Source organism: Pan troglodytes, chromosome 5, assembly GCF_028858775.2.
Source record: "Pan troglodytes isolate AG18354 chromosome 5, NHGRI_mPanTro3-v2.0_pri, whole genome shotgun sequence".
NCBI classification, from domain to species: Eukaryota; Metazoa; Chordata; class Mammalia; order Primates; family Hominidae; genus Pan; species Pan troglodytes.
The window spans coordinates 13,121,767-13,141,920 of NC_072403.2; the positions used below are offsets into that span (position 1 = coordinate 13,121,767).

The 20,154-nt window shown below is 46.5% G+C and overlaps 1 protein-coding gene across 15 annotated transcripts in view; it reads left to right on the plus strand.

Moving 5' to 3' along the window:
- RREB1 (ras responsive element binding protein 1) overlaps positions 1-20,154 on the plus strand; it is a 143,905-nt gene that overhangs the window by 55,950 nt on the left and 67,801 nt on the right. For 13 of the 15 annotated variants that reach the window (XM_009450456.5, XM_518223.9, XM_001164032.8 and 10 more), the window contains 3 exons: positions 13,170-13,288; positions 17,615-17,737; positions 18,363-18,575. In XM_009450456.5, coding sequence (XP_009448731.1) covers positions 18,405-18,575 — 171 coding nt within the window. In that variant the 5' untranslated portion in view covers positions 13,170-13,288; positions 17,615-17,737; positions 18,363-18,404. The remainder of the gene's footprint in view (positions 1-13,169; positions 13,289-17,614; positions 17,738-18,362; positions 18,576-20,154) is intronic. The other 2 variants (XM_054686610.2, XM_063812073.1) reach the window with 1 other exon arrangement.

Consider the following 20,154-nt stretch of genomic DNA (forward strand, 5'->3'; position numbering starts at 1 on the left):
GTGCAATGGTGCTATCTCGGCTCACTGCAAGCTCCACCTCCTGGGTTCACACCATTCTCCTGCCTCAGCCTCCTGAGTAGCTGGAACTACAGGCGCCCGCCACCACGCCCGGCTAATTTTTTTTTGTATTTTTAGTAGAGATGGGGTTTCACCGTGTTAGCCAGGATGGTCTCGATCTCCTGACCTCATGATCTGCCCGCCTCGGCCTCCCAAAGTGCTGGGATTACAGGCGTGAGCCACCGCGCCTGGCACTTCAGCGTTTTAGTTGTGGGGCTGGCAGAGCATGAAATTGAGTTTGTGTGAGCACGTGTGTGCCTGGGTATAGTGGACTGCATTTTCTTTGCAGAAGTATAATGAAGCATCTTCAAGGACTTTGAAAAATTTTCCTCAGACATATCCAGTGAGCATGATAGATGCCATTGTTTCGCAAGTTTTCTATTTTCTTTGTCTGTACAGGTTGTTCCTGACTTCGTGGCTGGGAGGAAATTGAGGATGCTGAAGAGTACTTGCCGTTTGGCCGGTGGGGTTGAGCCAGTCAGCTGGCTCCTGTTCTCCCATGGGCCCCTATCGGGGCTGGGTCCTGTGGCTATAGGAGAGGGGCCACATAGAGGCACCGTTCTAAGTTCTGTGGGGGGACAGCACAGTTCCTCTGGTCGCCGCACATGCCCTGTCTGACTCATCTATTATCTAGACTCATAAAAAAAAGATCCTAAAAAATACTGGCTCCATTCTGGAGAGTTGGCACAGAAATTCGGATTGTGGACTCATTCTATAAGCTGGCTTCTGTTCCTCACCTCCCACCCTTTTCGCCATGGCCTTCCCTACCTACTATCATCAATCCCCACTGCCCATCTCCTTTCCCCCACCCGGTTCTCTTACCTGTGTGACTGTTAGGGGTTCAGTGGTAGGTATTTGGGCAAGGAAATTTCTCCTTTCCTTAATTGATTTTAGGAAGATCTTTTGTATCCCAGAAAGGAACTCCAGGGGGACTGTGGTAAATGTCTGATTTAATCATTTTCTGAATGCATTAACCTCACATATGCTGATGGGATGCCAAGAAAATGGAACTCCTACCCTTGTATGGCAGGGAGTCAGGAACTCTGTCCACTGGTGTGTGAGTTCCCTCAGGTCATCCCATCCCATAAGTGACACGCACAGTCTCACAACCCTCTTGATTGATGCACAAAAGAGTGGATTTTGCTGCTATACTGAGTCCTGGATATTCACAGCAAAGCTCTAAGTGCCAGGCAGATGGAAGTGCTTTTGAGTCTGAACCTAAAAACACCTAGACATCCCCACAGAGTCAAATCTCAGGCACAGAGTTAGGATTGGGAGGAACATCAAAGACCACGACCTGGCCTCGCTCCAAAGGCGAGGGGTCCAGTGTATTCCAGGCCATTTGCTTGTGCAAGGACATGGTGTTCTGCTTTCAGTTCCAGTGGTTAAAGGACGCTATTAAATGCTACTGAATTATTTTAAGAATAGTAGTGTAAACTACATTTAACTTGAGCTACTGTAACTAACTTCTCGGGTTTCTGGACTTTGATGAAGATAGCTCTTGTGTTTGCAGCAGACAGAAAGCAAATGTCTAAGTGAGCCCTGACAGTAAGTTCTCTTCTCGGAAGCATTGGCCTCTCACACACAGAGGCACAAGGAGTGCTATCCGTTGGACTTGAAGGCTGTTAGAGTTGGAGCTGCAATGGATGCCGGGTAGGTGTTGCTTGGGCATTGTTCCAAGAGGCTCTGGAGGCAAATATTTTCAACAAGTCAAACAGCCCCTCTAGGCGAGCTGCAGGAAGTCCAGCCCTTGCCTTCGTGTGGTCAGCAGGAGATAAAAGTGTGGACTGTTGGAGGCTAGGCCCCTCCTAACACTGGATAACAAACTGTTAAGGGAAGATAAAAGAGTAGGGATGTCCTTTTTAAACAACATGAAGGTGCCTTTGTCACATGCATTCAAGTAAATTAAGGGTGGTGAGCAAGACATGCCTCATTTTTATGATCACAAGCGTGTTGAAGAATTCTGAGAAGCAGGACTTGGTTTCACAAGTATGCCAAAACAATTTCATGTCATGAAAATACTGGTAGAGGTAGGCTTCTGATTGGGAATGTTCCCATTACATACTGAGTTACATTAAATGGGCATCAGCTTGGATTTCCAAATCTGTGTGCTACAGAGATTTTCCCTGTTAAGGTGTGTCTGACCCATGGGGACTGGGTGGACGTGTCCAGCTGCCCTTGGACTGAGCCGATGAGCAGGCCGGGCAGCTGTGCTTCTCTGAAGTGTGCGCATCTCCTCTTAGTTGTGCTTCTGGTGTTGACCCAATTATTGCCCGGGTGTGAAAGAGTTTGAAGGAAGAGACTGTCCTGCTGGTGTCTATCTCCCCTTTTCAGTTTTCCTTCCTGTTCTTTGTAACATTTGGGGGGAGTTTGGGGGCTTGCAAAGGGGTTATCTGTTTCTCAGGGTGGGGCTTGTAAACGTGAACCCACACTTAAGAGCCTGGGCATGTTCAGTGCCCTGTGTGAGCTCAATCCAAAGCAAGTGAACAAGTGTGCTTCGGGGACATGATGCTTGTTTCAGGCCCCGCTGGGCTGTGGAGGGGGGGTGGCCCTTTGTGCAGTTAGACCCCCCAGGGAGTGCAGTTGTTGTGAACTAATCACCGCCTGGAGAGCCTGTGTGCCTCACACTTCCTCCAGGACTGCACTAATCCCCACTCCCACCCCAACTGCCAGCCCCTGGCCCTGGCCCCCTCCTTCCAAGGTGCCTCTGCTGGTCCAGGAACATGCCACCTCCTCTCCCAGCTGCACATGGGCTTTCCAAAAAGGCCCATCCTGCCTGCTAGTCATTTTTGGTTTGCTCAGTTTACTTTAAGAAAACCCATTTGCTTGCCAGTGTTTTTGGTTGGCTAGCTTGTGATAAACACTTATCAACCACTTATATCTCAGAGCATTTGTTTTCCTTCATATGCACAGTAGTAAATACTTTTCTTAGAGGCGAATTTGGGGGTGAGGGGATGGGAGGTTTTCTGTTGTATGGCGGAGGGCAGCCCATGCAGCTCCTGGGAGCTGGGCGTGGTCACTTCACCGCACACAGTCATTCCCAGCTGACAGTTTGTAACGTCTGATTACGCACTGTGAAATTTTGACCACAGCTGACCACTTTTCCAATGGGCGAGGAAAGATGTGATCTCCTCCTTCCACTGCCTTCTCTAAGCTAAGCTGTTAGGGGAGAAGCATTTCAAACGCTTGTATCTTCCACAAGTCATTTTGGTTTTCTAAGGAGTGTCATCCTGAATTCTGGGAATTCGAAGCCCAGATTTAAGGTAAATCACCTGCCCTGGGATTGCTTAGCTTGCAGCTCGTCCCTGGGGCAAAGTGGAGAATCCTGTTGCTGCTGCACCCTTTCCCTGAGCATGTCAGAAAGGCCAGCCCGGCGACCTCAGGGCCTGTGAAAGAGTTGCAGGATATTGCCTAAAACTCTATGCAAACTGCTACTGAACTTTACCCTAGCTTCTTACCAGAAGCTGGAAATGTGACCGAAGATACTTAGATTCACTTCAGAGATGTGTCCAGAACACTCCCATTTCTACCATACAATGTCACGGTGTCAGCCATGCTGTATTCAGGTGCTGCACTTAGTTGGGAGAGAAGCAGCTTGGTGAATATAGGGAAGAAAGAGCTGCATCCTTGTGGCAGCCAGTAGTGTGTACTTCCGTAATTAACCAAACGTGAAGCTGACCAGGATTGGTTTCAGCAGCAACTGAAGTCAGAGGGGTTTTTATTTCCTGGTCGCCAGATAGCATGGCGACTGTGTCAGCAGCTGTTCTCATTGGCCAGGGGATTGCATTTGGGAAAAACCAAATTATATTTATTTTAAATTGTCCAACTTGTGGGCTGGGACAGGATTTTTTTTTTTTTTTTTTTTTTGAGATGGAGTTTTGCTCTTGTTGCCCGGGCTGGAGTGCAATGGCACTATCTTGGTTCACTGCAACCTCCGCCTCCTGGGTTCAAGCAATTCTCCTGCCTCAGCCTCCCGAGTAGCTGGGATTACAGGTACCCGCCACCACGCCCAGCTAATTTTTTGTATTTTTAGTAGAGATGGGGTTTCACTATGTTGGCCAGGCTGGTCTCGAACTCCTGACCTCAGGCAGTCTACCCGCCTCAGGCGTGAGCCACCGCTCCCGGCCGGGGACAGGAATTTTTTTAGAAGACCATCAAGGTGAGCTCCTGCCTTCAAGGTTTTGGCAATCCAATAGGGGAAGCAGACGGGTGAATTGAGGAGTTAGGAGAATCACCCCAGGGACTACCTGGAATGTTGGAGGATAAATAGTGTAGCATCAGTAGCTCGCATGCTGGAGGATGCCATAATGTTTGTAAAGTATTTTAACAAGCACTCCTTTGAACCTATATTGTAAGGTAAGGAGGGCAGTGTTATCAGCTTCATTTTTCAGCTAGGAGAACTGAGGCTCAGAGTTCGGTGGCTCCATTGATGGCAAGCTGGATTTCCAGGCCAAAATTTAAGATTCCCCATGTCAGGCTGGGCACGGTGGTTCACGCCTGTAATCCCAACACTTTGTGAGGCCGAGGTGGGAGGATCACTTGAGGTCAGGAGTTTGAGACCAGCCTGGCCAACAAAACTCCATCTTTACTAAAAATACAAATTTAGCCGGGTGTGGTGATGCACGCCTGTAATCCCAGCTACTCGGGAGGCTGAGGCAGGAGAATCACTTGAACCCAGGAGGCAGAGGTTGCAGTGAGCCGAGATCATGCCACTGCACTCCAGCCTGGGTGACAGAGTGAGACTCCGTCTGAAAAAAAAAAAAAAAAAAAAAGATTCCCTATGTCATGTGCTTTTAAAGTTATGCTGTAATGGTTTATTCTTGCACATGCTTTTGGAATCTTAAGGTATTATGCAGAGAGGACAAGTGTTATGCAAGATAGATTGTCCCCTTAGAAGTGCAGAATCTGGAAGTCAGAAGAGTCTTCTAACCTGGTCTCCCACCCATTGCCGGACTGGGGTTTTTTGTTTGCTTTTTAATTAACTAGTGGTTACCCACCCTCTGCTTGAAGACTCCTGGGGACAGCGAGCTCATTACCTTATCTGGCCTGTATCCATCTGAGGGCTTAGTTCAAAGCTCTGGTTTAAAGAATCATGGAGCTCCAGATTTGTGGAGCTCTTGTTTGTGCCTCATTCTTTCCATGGTGGAGCTGTGCAATGAGTGTGCCCCTCTTCCACACACCAGTCCTGCAGCTTTTGTAGCTGGCTCTTGTCTCCATTCTGTTAGCCATTTCCAGTTTTCCCCTTGACTTGGTTTCCCAATCCTCTAGCTTGCTAATGACCCTTCTCCGAATGGTTTTTCAAAGACCCTTCTTGTGGTACAGTGGAAAGTACAAGATTTTTGGAGTCAGACAACCCCAGGCTAGACTCCTGGCTCCGCCCTTTAAGAGCTGTGCTATATCTAGCAAATAACCTAATCATTACCTTACAAGATGTAGGGGAGGATTAAATATACGTAAAGTGCCTAGCATATTTCTAGCATAGAGTTTATGTCACAAGTGTTAGTGCCCTAGGTTATCAGGGAAGTGGGTGCTCTGGAAAAAATATAATTGGATGCACATTAGATTTCCAGTATACTCTGACTTGAATCCTGTTTTCTGTTACTTATAGCAACATTCTTTTCTGTTTTCAAATTCCTCAACCAAGGTGTGTTGTGGAGGCCTCTTCCTACCCTTTCTTGCACCTGGGTCTACCTGATAAGCCAGGAGAGCAGATCTTAGGGTGGGACAGGGCAGGGGAGCTGCTCAACTTAATTCCCTGCGGGACATCTTTAGCCTTGGCCCAGGAGACCCTGCCTTGCCCTGGGGGTAGGTGAGGGTGCCCTGTGGGCCCTCTGCCCCTGTGGTCCAGCATGGGTGCTTCCTTATTAGAGCATAGTCCACCTTGGGCACCCAGAGTAGAGGACGATACATGTTTCTGCTAAGTTAGGCAAGAAAGTGATGAAATACCAGGGTCCTGGCAGGCAGGCTGAAAAACAATGTTTAGGAAAAGTCTGGCTTTTTTGGGGAAAGGGCCAGGGACTCAACTCTTCCCACAGCTGAGCGCCGAGGGCTGCTGTGTCCCCTCCCAGGGGAGCCGGGTGCTGTGTGACAAATGGCTGCCATTTAGCAGCTGTGTCTTGGCCTTGCAAATCTGGCAGTAGTTAGATCCTGGCAGGAAGACATGCTCCCTGGAGAAGAGCTACAAGAAGTGGAGTCAGCTTCTTCATAGTCCTCATGTACTAGCAGGAAAGCTTATCACTGGGACTGTGCCCCATTTCCTTCCTTTAAAGAAGCACAGAGCCTTGCAGAGAGGTGCAGGAAGAAGAATGGGGTACCACAGGATGGTTTTATCTGGCATTGTCCAGAAAATCTCCCCAGCTCTCCCGTGGATCATGTTTTAAATACTCAATCTGACTGACGTAGATAAATTTGGTAGGCAGGGACCCTGTCTCCCCAGTCAATGTGTGCCTCCCTGCTGAAGTTATATTTAATGTAATAATTTAAATGTCCAAGTGATTTTTAAGAGAAGCTGCTTCCTGCATGGAACCTATTACTCTGCATTAAGCTGCTCCTTCCCCCACACTTTACAAAATATCGAAGTTTTCCTTTACCTAAGAACAACCGACATTGCTTTTGAAAAGGAGCATCAGTAGCTTGTGTTATTTCTAATAAAATGCTCCAGGTCAAGACCAGCGGGGTATTTGAAACCTAGTCAGAGTAAGGAGCAGACACCCTGGCCTGTGAGAATGACCTCTGATTTTCCTTCCTCCACCCTCTGGTCCCATTAAGAGATAAACTGTAGTAGACAGTGAGCAGTTTCCAAGGCTGTAAGAGGGAACCTCAGGGCTGCGTGTCTCCCCTTGAAGTCATCTCCCTAACTGTTCTCCCTGTCACCTGCCCCTTGTTGCTCACTCCTCACTGCCCAGGAGCAGCAGAGAGGTGAGGGAGGGTATCCGGGGCCACCAGGAATCCTGGCTGAAGGGCTCAGGTTTGGAGGTGATTCCACAACCACCTCCAAGGAGCTTTTCGGGAAGTACCACAGGCTTGGCAACTGCTGTTTGCTGGAGAGAAGGCTTTTAGGATCCAGGGCTGCGTGAAGGCCCAGGCCATGTGGTTTTGCCAGCCATGCACTGCAGGCTGGGCTCGCCTGTCTGAAGCCTACCTCTGATGTGTGTTTGTTCCTGAGGAAGCCCTGCATAGATCCATTCCTCCCTGTCCTTTATTTATTATTTTTTTTATTGTGGTAGATAAAGCCAGAGTTAGAAATGGGGATCTTTGTCTCTGACCCAGGGCCTTGGTTTTTGCTCTGGAGGTGTATGATAAGCCAAGCAGCTTCTCCCAAATCCTCACTAAAGGAAGGTTTTCAGTGAGATCCTGAGCTTCTTCATGAGCTGGTTCTCAGGGCTGGATGGAAGCCTCCAGAGAGCTGTTAACTCAGAAACTTAACACTGCTGCACCAGCCCCCAGAGGGTTTCTGACTCAGTAGGTCTGGGGTGGGACTGAGAATTTGCATTCCTAATAAAGGGCTGGATGCTCTCATGCCCTTGGGGTTTGGTGGAGGGCCTGCCTCGTGTTGGTGGATCTTCTCTGCAAGGTCAGCTCATCAGATAGGACTAGACTGTTCAGGATTCAGGCAGAGCCTCCTTTGCTTGGCTGCTTCTAGAACACAAGGGTATAGAACGTGAAGTGCCCCATCACTTTGCAGAGCAAGCGTAGTGTTTCCAAACTCTTGCCCGCTGCAACGAACCTTTTAGACTGAGGTGGAAGTCCAGTTCTGCCTCCTGCCAGGGAGAGGAAGGCAGAGGTGAAGGGGGAGGAGAGCACTCCTCCTTCCTGCCTTGACGGGGACGGAAATGGAAAGCCAGGTGCAGAGCATCTGGAAGGGCAGCAGTGATGCAGAGCCAGATTATTAGAAGTCAGAGAACGTGACTAAGGGAGCACACCTGTGCTCTCCAGCCATGGGCCAGGAGTCACACACTTTTCCAAAAGAAATTTAACAGAGTTCAGCAACTGGATTTATTACATTGCTCTACCACGCAGCAGCTCTAGGATCTTGGAGACAAGTGACTCAGTCCCTCTCAACCTTTGTCTTTGTGGCTGTACAGTGGGAACAATCCTCATGGTTGTCGTTTTGAGGATTAAATGAGACAATGCATGTGGCACATGGTGCTCAAAAATGGTTAGCCATGATGAAGTGTGATGGGTGTGATGGCAAAATTAGAGGTGAGTGTGTCCTGGAATTTGGAACCACGAGCCATGGGTCAGTGGGAGTCATGTGGAACGTGGCCATGAGGGATGAGGTCAGGAGAGGGGTGCAGGCAGATATTCTGGGGCAAGGAACTGAGCAGAAAGGGTAACCAAGGGGACTGGTGTGCCACGGGGCCAGAAGGTGGACTGAGGCCAGAGCATGGAGACCCTTGAATGGCAGGTTAAAGAGCCTGACCATTAGTCTTTTTTTTTTTTTGGAGATAAAGTCTTGCCCTGTTGACCAGGCTTGAGTACAGTGACGTCATGCTAGCTCAGTGCAGCTTTGAACTCCTGGGCTCATGCAATCCTCCTGCCTCAGCCTCCCAAGTAGCTGGGACTGCAGGAGGGTGCCACCATACCTGCCTAATATTTAAATTTCTTGTAGAGATGTGGTCTCACTTCGTTGCCCAGGCTGGTCTCAAACTCCTGGTCTTAAGTGATCTTCCCACTTGGCCTCCCAAAGTGGTGGGATTAGAGGCATGAGCCACTGTGCCTGGCTTGCTGTAGTCTTGAGAGGATGAGAGTATAGGAGTGTTCTGGAGCTCAGAAGATACCCAAAGAGGAGGCCGACATATATATCTTGGGTCCCAAGTTTGCTGCCCCCCTTCACCTCTGCACTTTTGTCTTGAATGTGGCCTGTACCAAGGGATGCACCCCCCCCCCTTCCTTTTTTTCTGTATCAGAGATGGGTTTTGCCTGTGTTGCCCAGGCTGGTCTTGAACTCCTAACCTCATGTGATCCTCCTGCCTCTCCGTCCCAAAGTGGTGGGATTATGAGCCACCATGCCCAGCTCTCCCCAATCTCTTAGGAGTCCCTTCTCACCCAGGAAGAGAAGATCAGAGTTGGACGAAGCAGCTCACGGTGCCCCATGGTGTAGGGGCCTGCTCTAAGGCTCCTGTCTTACCAAAGCCTGTGCCAGCCACGGGTTGTCGGTGGGGGGCGGGGGGGGGGGTGACTTTCGTGGGTTGCCGCCCTATCCAAGGCATAGCCTGGACCCTAAGCCAAGAAACACATCAACTTCCTGGAACTCAAAGCCGTCGTCACAGCTGTCTCAGCCCTCAGAGCACATGTGAGGTGGTTAGAAGAGATGGTTTTGCCCCGAGCTTTGCAGGCAGAACAGGCATGGCCCTCGTGGAACATTTAGCCTGGTTTGATTCTGTCCCCAGCCTAGCCAAGACTCAGCCCATCCTTCAAGAGATGCCTTTGCTATTTGTCAAGCTCCCTCCTGGCTCAGACCATTTTAGTGTATGATCTCTTAACTAAAACTTTTAGCCTGTCCTGGGTTGGCCTGAACTGGTCAACTAGGCTCTTACATAGCATGGGATCAGCCATCCCAAGTATTTGAGGGTGTTCTGGAGACTGCACTGTGTGCATCCTGGTCAAGTGTTGTAAAACCCACTGTTCTGTCGTCTGTGGGAACATTTTTTTCAGGGCCTCAACCATCATCCTAGGCATCTAAACTTATTCCACATTTCCTGGGGGCCTTAGGACAGAGTTTAGATTTCACTTCAAGAACCCTCAGGAGGCTGGGGCGGTTTGGATCACCTTAGGTCAGGAGTTCGAGACCACCCTGGCAAACATGGCGAAACCCCGTCTCTACTAAAAATACAGAAACTAGCTGGGCGTGGTGGTGCACGGCTGAGGTAGGAGAATCACTTGAACCCAGGAGGCGGAGATTGCAGTGAGCCAAGATCGCGTCACTGCACTCCAGCCTGGGCGACAGAATGAGACTCTGTCTCAAAAACATGAAGAAAAAAGAACTCTCAGGTTTTTGCCTATAATCCCAGCACTTTGGGAGGCTGAGGCGGGTGGATCACTTGAGGCCAGGAGTTCAAGACCAGCCTGGGCAACATGGCAAAACCCTAAAAACCGAATTTTAGTCTCAACTAAAAATGCAAAAATTAAAGTTAGCCGGGTGTGGTGGCACACACGCCTGTAATCCCAGCTACCCGGGAGGCTTGAGGCACAAGAATCGCCTGAACCAGGGAGGCAGAGGTTACAGACTTTCAGCCTTGGCGACAGAAAAAAAAAAGGGGGGGAAAGAAAGAAAAAAAAGGAAAGAAACCCTCGGGTTTTTCAGAAGCTGGGATGCAGCCCTTATCTTTCATCTCTTCATTGCTGTCTCCTTAGACCTGGAGACCTGCCCCTTAATCTTCTGTTTCTGGCTTTACATAGCATTGTCCCTTATCTCCCCCGGGGCTTGGGGGCTGGCCTTTCCCTCCCCCCACAGAGGGACTTCCGCCCTCTCTTAGTCCTCCTGCCTCCATTGGCTTTGCGTAAATCTTGTGGGAGTGCAAATCCAGAAATTCAGCAGCCTCCACCAACAACCAGACCCAGGCTTTCTGTCACATTTCACCTACAGGAGTCATCTTTAGGGTGCTACTAGTCTTTCTTTTTTTTTTTCTGAGGCATTGTTGATGGAGGTAAGGGGTGTCTTAAAGTTTCTTCTAATAACTCTTTTGTACTTTTCCGCTCTTCAAGCTCTGTGACTCCCTCAGGCCTAATAGAACCCAAAACAAACAGCCTCGTGAACTCTGGCTTTATATTGCAAGACATTCTCAATATTCAAATCATTTACACCCAAGGGCAAGAGGATGGAAGTTTCAAGGTCAAGTCTCTCCTAGCCGTCTTTCTCTAAAACCATCCTCTCCTTGCTGTCCCGTGTGCTTCCAGGACGCTCTCCGGTGGACCTTTTTTTAAGGTGTCTTTTTAAAATGAAGGGAAATAAAATAAAATGAAATGAAGGGGAGGCAGCAGGTCTAAATTTTAATGGAAGTCTTAGCTACGTGCTAGAAAATCTTAATTCTAGACACTTGTTTAGACTCTGAAGTGTGTTTATTTATTGTATTTATTTATTTTTTTGAGACAGACTCTCTGTCGTCCAGGCTGGAGTGCAGAGGCGCAATCTCAGCTCACTGCAACCTCCGCCTTCCGGGTTCAAGTGACTCTCCTGCCTCAGTCTCCCAAGTAGCTGGGATTACAGGTGTGCACAAGATGTTCAGCTAATTTTTGTATTTTTAGTAGAGATGGGGTTTTGCCATGTTGGCCAGGCTGGTCACAAACTCCTGACCTCAGGTGATCCACCTGCCTCAGTGTCCCTAAGTGCTGGGATTATAGATGTGAGCCACCGCGCCTGGCCTATTTATTTATTTATTTATTTTAATTTTTGTTATATATTTTTATTTTGAAGTGTGTTTTTATTAATTATGAGTAAAACTATGGTTCCTGCTATTTATTTGGAGATCTTGGCAGTTTCTAGAAAAAAACCAAAGGGCTATTCCTTTTCAGGCTTTGTTCCTAATAAAATTTGTTATTAATTAAAATATGAAAAAAGAATAATAACTGCTTTTTTTTAAAGCAATATTTAATTTCACCTTAGATGGGTGAAGATAGTCTGAAAGAATGTTTGTGCATTTCTGAAAACTCCACGGGTATTTTTCATAAAATGGGCTTGATTCATAGTTTACAAGAGGGCAGGTCATGTGTCACGCAAAACAGGGATTCTTACCCTGCTGTCCCTGGGTGGGTTTCTAGGGTCCCTGACCCTCCTGGTACTGAATGAAAATGTTGAGTATAGAGTATGTGCATTGTTTCAGCGGGGTGGGATGGGGGGGTATAATGTCTAGTTTGAGGGTCTCTGCATTCCCTTCTGTGGGACAGGGTCCGTGCCTGTGGGTTAGTCCTGAGGTTCATGGTGACAGCTGTGTGGCATGGATGGGCAGCTTGTCTGTAGATGCTCCAGAAGGGGAATAAAAGTGAGAAAATATGCCAAGCAGTTGTTTCTCGCCCGGTGTTGTCCGTGTGGGGTTTATTTTACCTCTGAGTTTTCTCCCAGTTTTGTGCTCTTCACGTTAGCTGAGGGAGGCTGTGTTGAGAGCCAGAGAATGTGGCCACATGCTGTAGCTCTGGGAGATGCTGCATTCCAGTTTTCTCCCAGCACAGGGCTTTGAAGCCCTTGACACCCCAGAGCAGACTTGCTCAAACTTTTGAAGGGCATGTGTAATTTGAGATGTTTTCTGCATCTTCCCTACAGAAAGGAAAAGGTCTGCATTTGGTCCTATTTGACGTGTGTTACCAACACTTTCTCCTCACACCTGCGAGAGGATGTAATCATCTCTCCTCTACTTTAAGGCACTGTTTAGTTGTATATTTCTTATTATTTATTTTTTGAGACAAGGTCTGGCTCTGTTGCCCAGGCTGGAGTGCAGTGGTGCAATCTCAGCTTACTGAAACCTCTGCCTCCTGGGCTTAAGCCATCCTCCCACCTCAGCTCGAGTAGCTGGGACTACAGGCGCATGCCGCCACACCCAGCTAATTTTTGTGTTTTTTATAGAGACAGGGTTTCACCATGTTGTCCAGGCTGGTCTCGAACTCCTGAGCTAAACCATCTGCTCAGTCTTGGCCTCCCAAAGTGCGGGGATTACAGGCATGAGCCACTGCTAGTTGTATATTTCTTAATTTCTTCAACTGTCTTATTTTTTCCGCCTCTGTTTCTGATAGCACTAATTGCCGCCTTGCTTTTCTCATGTTAAACTGGCAGTCTGTAGGTATCTGCTGTGAACATGCCATTAGGATGCACGAAGCTCCCCCCGGAGCCAGTGGTCCGAGCCATTCTCACATGGTGCTGCCCTTGACGTTATTGGAATGTGCCTGGGGGATAGGGGTGTTCCTGTCTGTTCAAGGCACACTCAGTTCCAAGCTCTTACTTGGATGTTAATGGGACAACTCTGGGTGGAATCAGCCTGGCTCCTGGCAGCTTGCTTGTAATTGCAGGCAAGGGATGGGAAGTGTTTTCTAGTCCTAATTGGTGACTCCCGGTGATGTTGAGCAGAGGCCCGTTTCTGGTCTTAATCCTCTTTTAACATCACCTTTTCTTATTTTTGTAGGTTGCTCCAACTGTGTGTTCCAGGAGTGGTGGCTCTGAGGTGTGACCCTGCCCACGTTTGGGCCCAGCCAGGTTCAGCCCCCCAATAAGGAGGGCAGCTTGATAACACAAAGAAAACAGGTTAGTGAAACAGTTTTCACTCGCAGTGAGTCACAATAATGTTGAACGTCGAGTCTTCCCATGCCCTCCTCTCCTACCCTCCCTACCTCCCGTTTAATTGTCATGCCCTTTCCAGGTCCTCCTGAGGCTTTGGTGCAAAATCGTGTTGAAATTGTAACTAGGCCAGGCATGGTGGCTCACACCTATAATTCCAGCACTTTAGGAGGCTGAGGCGGACAGATCACTTGAGGCCAGGCATTCAAGACCAGCCTGGCCAACGTGGTGAAACCCCATCTCTACTAAAAATAAAAAAAATTACCCAGGCGTGGTGGTGCGTGCCTGTAATCCCAGCTACTCAGGAGGCTGAGGCACGAGAATTGCTTGAACCTGGGAGGCAGAGGTTGCAGTGAACTGAGATAGTGCCACTGCACTACAGTGTGGGCAATAGAGTGAGACTGTCTCACAAAAAAAAAAAAAAAAAGGAGGAAAGAAATTGTAACTATAACTTGTTAGTTCTTGATCTGATGGGCCTGAAATGTGGGATGAGAAAGGGTGCCAAGGGTTTGTCTCAGGAAGCAACACTTTGGACATCTCTTTTTTTTTTTTTCCTTTTCTCTCCCTCCCTCCCCTCCAAATCCAGACCATGTGTGTTAAAAACTGGAACACCAGGTTCATCTGCTTGGTAATGTTGATCATATCCATGACTTGGGAGCTTCATCTGGGTTCCCAGTGCTGATTCCAGTTGGAAGAGATTATATTAGAATATGACCAGTGATATTTATTTTTAAGAGACAGGGTCTCACTCTATCGCCCAGGCTGGAATGCAATGGTGTGATCATAGCTCACTGCAGCTTTGAACTCCTGGGCTCCTGTGATCCTCCCACTCGGCCTCCCAAGTATCTGGGACTACAGACACATGCTACCATACCTGGCTTCTTTTTTCTTTTCTTTTTCTGTCTTTCTTGTCTTTCTTGATGGAGTCTTGCTCTGTCACCCAGGCTGGAGTGTAATTGGGCTATCTCAGCTCACTGCAACCTCTGCCTCCTGGGTTTAAGCGATTCTCCTATTTCAGCCTCCTGAGTAGCTGGGATTACAGGCATGTGCCACCACGCCCAGCTAATTTTTGTAGTTTTAGTGGAGACGGGGTTTTGCCATGTTAGCCAGGCTGGTTTCAAACTCCTGACCTTAGGTGATCTGCCTGCCCTGGCCTCCCAGAGTGCTGGGATTACAGGTGTAAGCCACTGTGCCCGGCCCCGGCTGATTTTTATTTTGTACAGGTGGGGTCTTCCTGTGTTTCCTAGGCTTGTCTCAAATTCCTGGCCTCAAGCCATCCTCCCACCTCAGGCTTCCAAAGTGCTGGGATTACAGGTGTGAGCCACCACACCTGGCCTTATTTTATAATAGTAACATATATTATTACTAATATTGGAGTGATGTCAGGGAGAAGAAATGTTGCAGAAGAAAGAATGAAAAGTCTAGGATTGTAAATATCCAGAAAGAAAAAAATGCTTCGTGAATAGACCATAAAAATGTTAGAAATGGTCTTTTATTCCCTGAGATTGAGTATCAGAGGGTTTAGGTTGGTTAGTTTGGGCTGTTGTTCCAAAATTGTCCAGGATGTGGTTATAGGGTAGATAGGACCAACTAATACTGGCCAGCTTGCTCTGGTTCGATGATCATGTAGAAGAGCCCGCATGTTATGGTGGGTTTTTTCTAACGTAGAACAATGAGCTCCATTGTGCCTTGCACCAGCTTCTTCCCCTTCTTCCCTGCTCTGTGGTCCTGAAGGAAGAACTCAAATAGAAGACATAAGAACAAGCTGAAGTACAATCTTGTCACAGCCCAAGGGGCTGGTTGTTAGTTGCTTCTGGAACAGATTCTCAGGGATGAGGCCAGTGACTCTATTCTTTTTTTCAAACAGTGTAGCTAGGAGTTTCATTTTATTAATTACGCTTTCAGATTAGAGATGAGTCTCTATTTTTTTTTAATTGTTATTTACTTAAAATAGGAAAAGGAAGTAAATGTAAGTGATCTTGGTGTCATCAGTGGGTAGTGTCACACTTTATACTTTATCCCCAAGGAAGAAACATGTTTAGCAAATATCTTCCTGTCCAGACAAAATGGCAAACAACAAGGCTTTTCTCCTTTTCAAGTGGGATAAGCTTTTGCAATTTTCAGCCCTTACATTGGTTAACTATACTGACTGTTGCTAGGCTTTCTGTGTTTAAGACACTTAGGTAGTTTGCAAGAATGTATCTTTGATAACATGACTGAAAAGAATTCTTACTGGCAATTTGGCTCTGTTTAGTGAATGTATTTTTTTCACTTTGCTTATTATTTCCCTCCTCTCCACTTTCTTCCCTTATTCAATGATAGAATTAGAATTTTTTTTATAACTTACAATTTTACATTTAGTCTTAAAGGTGTTTAACCTGTTCCCAGACTTGAGCAAACTCTAACTCTACCACATTTTTCTTTCCTTTTTCTACACACATACACACACATTTTGTTGTTTGTTTGTTTTTGCTTTTAAAATTTGAGATGGGGTCTTGCTGTTTTGCCTAGGTTGGACTTGAACTCCTGGGCTCAAGCAATCCTACCGCCTCGGCCTCTGAAGTAGCTAGGAGTAGCCCTCTTTTCTAAATGTAGTAATAGGACAAAAGCAAGATCATCTTCAAAACTCATAGTATAAATTGGTGGAAAGTTTGTAACAATTACAGGAAAGAGAGATTTCTAGTCAGTTATGTTATAATTCTCTGTACATTAAAATTGTGACGGAGATATACGTATTTAAAAGGAGGTGAGTTCAGTATTGAAGGTATCCATTTATGAATCAAGTATGTAATTATGTGATTGATTACAAAAATTCTAGGGACTGATGACTCTCTTTTTAGTAGTCCATTAAGAAAAAAGTGTGTGTACACACTCATGTATGCACTTTGTGTCTACATGTTTTTTCCCTATAGAGAAATCGCCCAAAATAAACCTTCAAAGACAGTTAGAAACAGGAAGTTTGAAACACAGTTTTTTTTTTTTCTTTTAATTTTTAAAAATCTTTTGTAGAGATAGGGTCTTGCTGTGTTGCCTAGGCTGGTCTCGAACTCCTGGGCTCGAGTTGACCCTCCCACCTTGGCCTCCCAAAGTGCTGACATTACGGTTGTGAGCAACTGTGCCCGGCGTGAAGCACAATTCTTCGTAAATTTAAAGGGTCTGCTAGCATGGGGAAATGTCATGGAAAGATGAAAGTGTAGATTTTTTTTTGGTGGGGGCTGTAGCTTTCTTCTCTTTATGGAGAAAGATGTGGGCAAAGAGGCTGGATCCATAGTCTCAAATTGTATGTTTCTGCGGTTAGTCCTTTTACCTACCAGTTGGAAAACCATTCGATTCACATCTTCAAAATGTCTATTAACAAGGAAGGTACATTTTGTCTCTTTACAAGACAAGTGCTTTCCCTAAGATTCCTTTTTGCCCTTTTGGTAAGAATTTAGGCTGGTACTGCATGTTTGTAGCTGCTCTGGGTGGTACCATTTCTCATATGCTAGGTCATATCCCCTAAAGTTGGAGGAGGAAGCCATGAGAAATCATATTCTTCCTTGTGTTGTTCCTACACGTTCTCTTTACAGCTGAGATGATGAGCTTGATCTTCAGCTGCTGTTGTGGACTCGTAGAATTTATTAGCACACTTTGTGGGATAATAGGATATTAATATCCAATTACCTTATGGTAGGGCTTCAGCTGTAGAATATCCTCCTAGTTAAAATGAGGGAAGCAGTAGACTTCATACCTACTGACTGGACCTGTAGCCATAATAGTCTAGTTGCAAGGAACACACATGGCCTGAAGAAGTAAATTGTGACATGGCCATGGGCCATAGTTTTCCCTTTGGTCATTCTTTTCATGTCGCCAGGTTTCTTTTAGGTCTGTCCTGAGAGTGTGTAAACTCAGCCTTTAGTGAATGCCTGAACTGTTTTGTCTTTGGTCACTTTTAGGTAAAGGCGTGAGACGGGTCAAGTGGAGCCTGAGCATCCTTGCAAGGGACTGAGGCACAGTGTGAAAGAAAATCTGATGCATGGGCATAAATATGAGCTTTAGAAAGTAAAATTTTACTGCAGAGTCCTTTTGGCTGTTGGGAGTGTGCGTAACAGGCAGTACTGTAGGGGTTAAGATAAGGTTGAGAAACAGCTGCAGAATGTGGTTTTGGAAGAAAGAAAGGCAGACATTGCCTCTCCTTTGTGCTCCTTGCATTGTTGTGAATATAGTGGTCTAAGATTATAGCAAATAAATGATTTCAGTTTTTTCTTCACTAAGTGAAAAGATGTTCACTTTGGGCCTTTGCTTCCCTTCCAGTGTCAACGAGTACTACCAAGAGAAGAAGACAAGAGGTCAACACAGACTCATTTTCTACTCCGTGTGAATGATAGCTACAGCAGGGGAAAGTTTCATAGTCTATCAGTGGGTCAGAAAATGGAGGTAATCAGCAGTGTGGCGGGAGGGTTCTTCTTTCCATTTTCTAGGGTATGTTACCTGCTTTATACATATTTTTTAAGAAACAGGCTTTGATATGTCAATTTGAAATTTGTTTGTAACTCTGATAGCGTTGGCTTCTCAAATCTCTTATAAAATTCAGGCTCCCCATCAGAATCACTGTATTGCAGCAGTGGAGTTAAATGAAACCTGATGTTTCTCATCACTAGTTTTAGGTCTGGAACATTTGTGTAGTAGTGAATGAGCCTAGGTTCTTAGGAGGGTGCTGCAGGGCGGCAGCTTTCTGGGCTTTGTCATTGTTGGCTTGGCCTTTCCCACTCTGCCTAACCCAGATTAGGAAAGGTAGAGAAACCTGCCTCTCATGAGTTTGAGTCCTATTGGTAGTGCACACTCAGAAAGGAGGCAAGGTAACTTCGTCCTTGGTATGCCAAGACTTGGTTTAAATGAAAGCTTCCGTCACTCTGGGCGTGAATGTGGCCTTTAACTGGAGAAAGACAGCATTGGATGTTTTTGACCTGAATTACAATTAGAGTAGCCATGGCCAGCGCCCCCTGGCAATGACAGAAGCCTAAACTTCCCCATGATCACATCAGCAATTTCCAATTTTCAGTTTTATAGCAGAGGCTTCTTAGAAGCTTAAACCCCTGTCCCAATGACGTCAAGTTCGCCCGTTGGCTTGGAAGGTTCAGACCTATCTTCCATCAACACCATGATGTCGGCGGTCATGAGTGTAGGGAAGGTCACAGAGAATGGCGGGAGCCCCCAGGGGATCAAGTCCCCCTCGAAGCCTCCAGGACCAAATCGGATTGGCAGAAGGAACCAGGTAAGTGTTCACACCTAGTGGTGACCTCTGGTGGGTTCAATCCATGAGAACATTGGGAGATGTTTCCGAGTTTCCTATGATAAAACCTTGGAAGAATTGGGAATAAAACGGACATACCCAGAGGCCTTGATCATTTTTCAAGGGCAAAATTTTTATGGCTTATGTTAGTTTCCTTTCATGGAGAAGGTTTTCTTTGCTTTGGTGTCGATGTTGGTGGAAGTGCCCTTATTTTTGGCCCCACCATTGGATTTTAACTCAAGCTTTCTTCACGTGATGGCCATGGCAGGGAACATGACTGATTTCTCTTCTGTGATGTGGTTTGTTTCCTCATTCACACAGCTGGCTATTTTTAAGTATCTTCAGATTAGGTAGCAAATAAGTATTGCCTGTGCTAGGGCTGCCGTTCAGCTTTCTATCCTTGAAAAAGCACAGAATTTGGCTTCAGATAATTCCAGTTAAGACGCTGTTTAGTCGTCTTGGATTTTCATTGGGCATCAGATCAGAACAGGGTAAAGTAAATAGGTGAAATTGAGAAGGGTTAATGCTGTTACAAAAGTTTATGTCTTCTCTTTTGGGAAATAAATGAATCTTCAATGTAAGATGGGACATTTCCTTGAAAAGTTGTTGCTGTCTTGGCAACATACTGTTGAACAGAAGGTAGGTGGAGGAAGGAGGCAGAGCGTGGATACTTCTCATTTCAACTCTGGATCCATGTAATACGAGTTGACTTCCTCGTGTTTAAAGTTTGGTTTAACTGATTTAATGAGACTATACTAAATCCCTGGAGAGAAGGTGGTCTTGCGTTTGTCTAGGAACCAGCAATGGATGAGAAAGCAAACCTGCTGGGCTTTTGTAAACTAATTTTCTTTTTTTATAAATAATCCTACTGTGGCTGTCCTTATACAGAATTCTCTGAGTATTAATATGATGGTTTTCTATAAATTCTTAGAAGTAGAGCCTTAATTAAGGCATTTGATACAACTTGCCCTACAAGAAAAGTTGTACCAGCCCCAAACCCTGCCAGCAGTGTGGGGGAGGATGCATTTCTCCACACCTTGCTGAAGAATGGGGACTTGGCAGAGTTCAGTGATGTTTTAGGGTTGGAACATTGATTCCTTTCTCTCTCTTTTTTTCCCTTTTCTCCTTGTGCCTCTCTTCCTGTGGGTGCCTGAGAAAATACTCAGCCTGTATGACTGTGGCCTGAGTCGAGAAGGAGTGCTAGCTCTGAGAAGAAAAGGTTTATTTCCACTCTCATGTGACTATCCATCTATCCATCTCTCCATCCATCAGCCCATTGGACAATATGTACCCAGTTCCTATATCCAGCTAGCTACTGTACCAGGTGCCAGGCATTTGGGGAAGAATAAGACAGACAAAGTTGTCGTCCTCATCCTTCTGCTCTACCAGGAACAAGTGAAGTGATTGGAAGAGCTTTTCCTCAAATAGCTCTGAGTTGTCCCAAGTCCAGCCTCCAGATCAGAGACCGTGGTTAGGGCCCTGGAGGATGCCCACAGCACCTCCCATGTTTGCATGCTAACTGGAGGCTGCCTCTTCAGACGTGAGGAGGCAACTGTGCAGG